The following is a 5,557-nucleotide window of genomic DNA, read 5'->3' as shown; positions in this document are numbered from 1 at the left end:
CCTTCCTTCCTTCCTTCCTTCCTTCCTTCCTTCCTTCCTTCCTTCCTCTCTCTCTCTCTCTCTCTCTCTCTTTCTTTCTTTCTTTCTAAATAATTTTTTAAAAAGATTTATTTATTTTATGTAAGTACACACTGTCGCTGTCATCAGACAATCCAGAAGAGGGCGTAAGATCTCATTACAGGTGGTTGTGAGCCACCATGTAGTTGCTGGGATTTGAACTCAGGACCTTCAGAAGAGCAGTCAGTGCTCTTGACCACTGAGGCATCTCTCCAGCCTGTCACTGTCCTTTCTTACAGAAGAATGATTTAAACCCAGAACACACATCATGGTTGTACAGCAAGATAAATTTCTACATGTAAAAATGTCCCATGTAACCACATGCAGATTAGGATATAAAACCTTGCCTAGCCCCTCCCTGCGGGTATCACAGGTGGCCTCTCTCTGACCCTAGTGCCATAAGCTTGTTCCTTCCATTATGGAATTCCAAATAAATGAAAATTATGCAAAAGTCCTCATTTGTGTCTCACTTCCCCTTTCCGATTCACTTAGGGCCAAAGAAGCTAAATCTTCAGCCTCCTTCTTTCTAAAGTTCTGTGTAGTGTCTCATCTGATGCTTATTGCGGCTGTTATAAATGTAGCTGCTATTCTGCCTTTTGGTGAATGCATTTACTCCTTTTTACTGAGAATATGCCAAAGAGTAACAGAGGCAAGGTATATCTCTCTCTCTCTCTCTCCCTCATTTTTAGGGAAATCAAATCTATCAGTCTTTTAAGAGCTTGTTTGTGGGTTTTAGACCAAAGGTCATCCCTTCTCTATTCTGGGAAAGTTGTCCTCTTTAACAAATGCTTTAGGAGAAATGCACATGTTTCAGTGAGGGGAGGAGGCTCTTCACTAGTCAGGCAGATCAGCTGAATGAATGAATGAATGCTGGCCGTCTGTGGGGTAACAGATGTCGCAGCCAGACTGTGTTCACATCCAAATTCGTCAGTCCTTTATAGTGAGTGCTTTATGTGTCTAATAAGTTTTTTTTATCCTATTTCCATAGGCACATTTGTTTACTTATGGAAATATTTTCCTGTTTCCTTTTTAGAAAGGTTATTGTTTTCTATTTTGGGCCTATGTAGAATTATTTATTTTTGTACCTTGTATGAGGTAGTGACCATTTCCCCCCCAAGTGGATATCCAAGTGCTGTGTGCCAATTCTATGAAAACCAGGAATGACTGTGGTGCCCCTGATATGGACCCGGGAGTCACCATGCTGATTGTCTCTGCCCCTCTCTATTCCTTTTCACTATCTATGTTTCTTGGGGCAGCTCCTCTTGCTGTCTTTTATAAGGTGGCACTCTGCCTAAGGTCTCATGAGGGGAGAGAGAGGGAGAAGAAGGACGCTCAAAGAAACACAGAATAAAGAAAGACCAAAACTAAAAGGAGATTTGGGAACGGCTTATTATATTTCAAAGTGCCCAAAACAGTGTCTTGGGGGACAAAGGAGAACTGAGCAATTATTAACATTTGCTTAACCCTTCCATGGTTTGTTCACTGTGCCAGGCAATTGCAAATGCCTCGTCTCATCGTGCGCTCGCAACAGTCCTTTGGTAGGTAACTAGAACACCCCTATTTTACATACGAGATGGCAGAGACACAGAGAGGCAAAGACGCTTCCTCCAGGTTAGGATCTGAACAAGGAGGGTCTGTGCACAGAATTTGAATCAGAATCTGAAGACTTGGAAGTTTGCCCTGCAACCCTGGCCTCCTTCCAGGCCTCCGGAGGGAGCCTTCTACCTTCCCAACTCAGCCTAATTTTAGACCATGGTCCACAGCCGCCACCTCGGACTTTACACTAGGTACATGTCTCTTCCTCTTTAGTCTCATAGCCTTACATTACTAAGACCCAAGATCTTCATACCCAACCAATGCTGTGGGCTGCCACAGCCTTCACACCTCCAGACTGCCTCCAGCTCTCCCTCCTTATGCACTCTGCCTGGATCCCTTCTTTGTACTCGGACTTCTCATCTATGGCTATCTGTTTCCCAGAGATGTGTCTGGCAGCACCCAAGGATCCGTGACTCTCAAAATCTTGTACTTACGCTCATGCCATTCCACTTAGTAGAAAGACTTTATACCCAACCATGCCCTCTTCCCACTAGCAAGCCTGTTCCTCTGCTACTGGACTTAGAGTTCATCTGCACCCACCGGGAAGATGTTTCATCTGGCTCCCCTCATCCCTTTGAAGGCTGCAGCAACATCCTGGCTGATAGTCAGTGCTGGTGCTCTGAAAGGGTTGGCCAAGCAGAGGATGACTAAACTATGGCGTCAGGGCCCAGAGGAAACCAGATAGTGGGTTTCTGAACCTCTGTGTTCATCAGCTGGTTCTGGGTTATGGAACCCCTAGGCTACCTGTCTCTTCATAGAGGGCTTCCCACTTACCTGTAAGACAAGATGTAGCCGACAGCCCGGTCACTGAGGCGGATGAGGAAGGAACCGAGGGCTTTGTCCCTGAGTAGCTGCTCTGTTTGCCTGGACAGAGGACACACCATTAACTGGGACCTGTACCCTCACAGTAACCAAGCAGCCTGAATTAGATCTGCTTCAGGATCCTTTCAGACAGTGGTCTAGAGTCCTAAATTGAGACAGATTTTCAGCCCTTGATAGAGAACCTTCTGAGCTCTTTGACTGACTCTGAGGCCTTCAAGGTGCAGTCTGTGGTTGGTTCTGGCTCAAGTGAGCAAACTAAAGACAGCCTGTCGTTGAATGTGAGTCCCCAGGCCACAGGCACCTTCCACCCTGCAATGTAGCCTTGCCAGCAGGAGCAATAGACACAACCTGCAGCTTCCAGCTCTCTATTCAGATAACTGTATAGAAAGAACTATACCAGGTACTTTCACATCAGTCTTGGGACTAAGTGTGTAGTTGTACAAGAGGCACACTACATAAGAGTGTCTGTAGCAAAGAGCTGCTGTTGTCTCAAGCTTGGTTACAAGAGGAGCTTAAAAAATCACTACCATCCCTTCACGTCTTTCTACATGATACCAAGTATTTTTGAGGTACAGTGGAAAATTCTAGCTTTTTTTCCCCTTTGGCTTGGAAGAACACAGATCATATAATTCCTTACCCACTTACCAAATACATCACTACATCACTAGTTAGAACTACCTTCATAATTTTCAGGGATCTGTGCCAAATGAATATGTGGGACCCCTTATTTCCAAACAAATGGCATCAAGACATGACACAGAGCATTAAGACAGCTGCAGGTCCCCTGAACACAGCCTCGTGTGGTGCGCAAAGCTGTCCCTGGTGCTGTGTTTGACACTGGGTCAGGACCTGGTTGGTGGGCTTTGTTTCTCATTCCTTTTTCCATCTAGTACTTGGGAAGCTTGGAGGTCTCTCTCAACCACAATGCCAAGTCTCACATCCTTGCATTTATGCCAGGATAATCATGTGTCTAGGTTTCCTGGACAGTTTTCTACCTCAATTACAATAACATTCCAGTGCTGGCACATGGCATGCTCTTCTAACTTTCACCAAGATACTCAGAACTCATCTAAACATGCCTAGCTCCTACACAGTCCACATTCATCCTTCCCTAGCTCCTACACAGTCCACATTCGTCCTTCCCACAGCTGCAACTACCCAAGATCCCGCTAGGCAAATGCCCTCCACACGTGCCTTCAGAAGTTTCCACAATCTGTCCCTTCTACCCCGGGGTCCTGCCTAGTGAGGGAAAGGACAGGAGCCCAAGGTTCCGGAGTCCTGGGGCCATATTCCCAGCCCTGAGGAGCTGCAGGTCATGCTGGTCATGTGGTCAGGGGCAGCCTTACTTGCGAGTGATGAATCCATGAAACCAGGGGGGCAGAACTCCATTCTGTAGGATAGAGGGGGCCTGTGTCTCCATGAACCACTTCAGAGCCAGCTCTTGGATTTCAGCCAAGGCCCGCCCACCCCCTGCCTCCTCCAGTGCCTTGCCCAGATGGAGCTGCTCTGGGCCACCCTCCATCCTGGTGAGCACTGATGATATGTGAGTCCTGATGGCTGCAGTCCTTTATATCTGTGCGTGATGCAGCTCATTTGCCTGTACTCACACCCTTCTCAATGCCCGTGGCACACAGGAGTCCTATTACCTCTGGACTGTTAGATGGCTCTCCTGTGTGAAGCTTTGGGACCAGGCATTTTGGCTGGCTAGAGTCACTAGCAGGAGGCTATCGTAGCAGCCTGGTAAGGATCAGGCAGGATTTCCATGATCTCTGGGCCAGCAGAAAAGCTGATGCCTGTGACCTCTTTTTTTTCAACCTCCAGTCTTTGCCTCAGTGGAAAAGCAGACATAAGATGCAGTCACAGCACTGCCCCTGTGAACAGAGCTCTGGATTTAAACTCACTGTATCCTGCCTTCACTGGGGCTTTTGTGTTTTGGTGGGGAAATTCCATGCTGATTAATTTTACCTTCCACTTCAGATTGTATCAGGTACCTGCTGTGTACCATATAAATCTGGGAACAAGACCACTCTGTGTGTGTGTGTGTGTGTGTGTGTGTGTGTGCGTGAGAGAGAGAGAGAGAGAGAGAGACAGAGACAGAGACAGAGAGAGACAGAGAGAGACAGAGAGTTCACGAACGTGCACACACATACACATACCATACACACACACACACAAACGTATTTACCCATGCATAAGTCTGGAAGTTAGAGATTGATATTGGATGTCTTCCTCTATTGGCATCCACCTTACTTTTTGAGATAGAGTCTCTCATTGAACCTGGAACTGCTGTTTCAGGTAGGCTGTCTGGCCAGCAAGTTCCTGGGATTCCTCTGTCTCTGCCTCTTGGTGTCCAGCTTTTATGTGGGTGCTGAGGCTACAAATTCAGGTCTTCATGCTTGTGAAGCAAGCACTTTACCTGCCAAGTCATCTCCACACTCCCAGAAAAGCACTTACTACTAATGGCAGTAGATAGACAATAAACGTGTGTGATTGCTTGTGTAACACCACACCAGATGAACCCAGCCTGCGGGGAGCAGGGAGATGGAGACAGAGTGTGCTGGCTGCATGGCCTGGGTAGTAGTCAGTCTTGCCCAAGAGTGATCGTGGATCTTTGAAGGAGGAAGCCAAGTACCTGGTGAGGAGAGACTGTTGCCAACTATGGGGAAAGTAATTCAATGACAGGATTTTGGCATCCATGTTGGGCAGGCAGTAGAACACTTTATTCACACAAATATTCCCAATCCTGGTGTCAGCATTCTACAGCAGAAACTGAAGCTGAGGTGGCAGAAGCATTAGCACCCCCCTCCCCAGACATGGGTTAGAATCCCAGTTCTACCACATTTTGGCCTAGGGTATCAGAAGGTTGCTGAGTCGTTGGAGATAGCTCTGTTTCCTCATACATTGGGAATTAGAGGCTATTGTTTGGTTCGGGGGCCGTTATGATAAGTAGGAGCAAAGCGATAAAGGATGAAAGATCATTTACATACATTCAAAGCAGGGCAGAACTAATCAAGGATGCTAAAAATTAAGACAGCAGAGGCTGTGGTGGTGCAGGGGGGCAGTGTTTATGGACTTCTAGGAA

The 5,557-nt window shown here is 46.9% G+C and overlaps 1 protein-coding gene across 1 annotated transcript in view; it reads right to left on the bottom strand.

Moving 5' to 3' along the window:
* The window catches only part of Sh2d7 (SH2 domain containing 7), a 10,952-nt gene extending 6,938 nt beyond the window's left edge, over nt 1-4,014 (bottom strand). The window contains exons 1-2 of the mRNA XM_021172389.2: nt 3,822-4,014; nt 2,428-2,517 (exon numbers count right to left, since the gene is read on the bottom strand). Coding sequence (XP_021028048.1) covers nt 2,428-2,517; nt 3,822-3,997 — 266 coding nt within the window. The 5' untranslated portion in view covers nt 3,998-4,014. The remainder of the gene's footprint in view (nt 1-2,427; nt 2,518-3,821) is intronic.
* Nucleotides 4,015-5,557: the final 1,543 nt, after the last annotated feature.

This window comes from Mus caroli, chromosome 9 (genome assembly GCF_900094665.2).
Source record: "Mus caroli chromosome 9, CAROLI_EIJ_v1.1, whole genome shotgun sequence".
NCBI lineage: Eukaryota > Metazoa > Chordata > Mammalia > Rodentia > Muridae > Mus > Mus caroli.
Note: the sequence above shows the minus strand (reverse complement) of the source record. Positions and strands in the feature narration are given on the sequence as shown.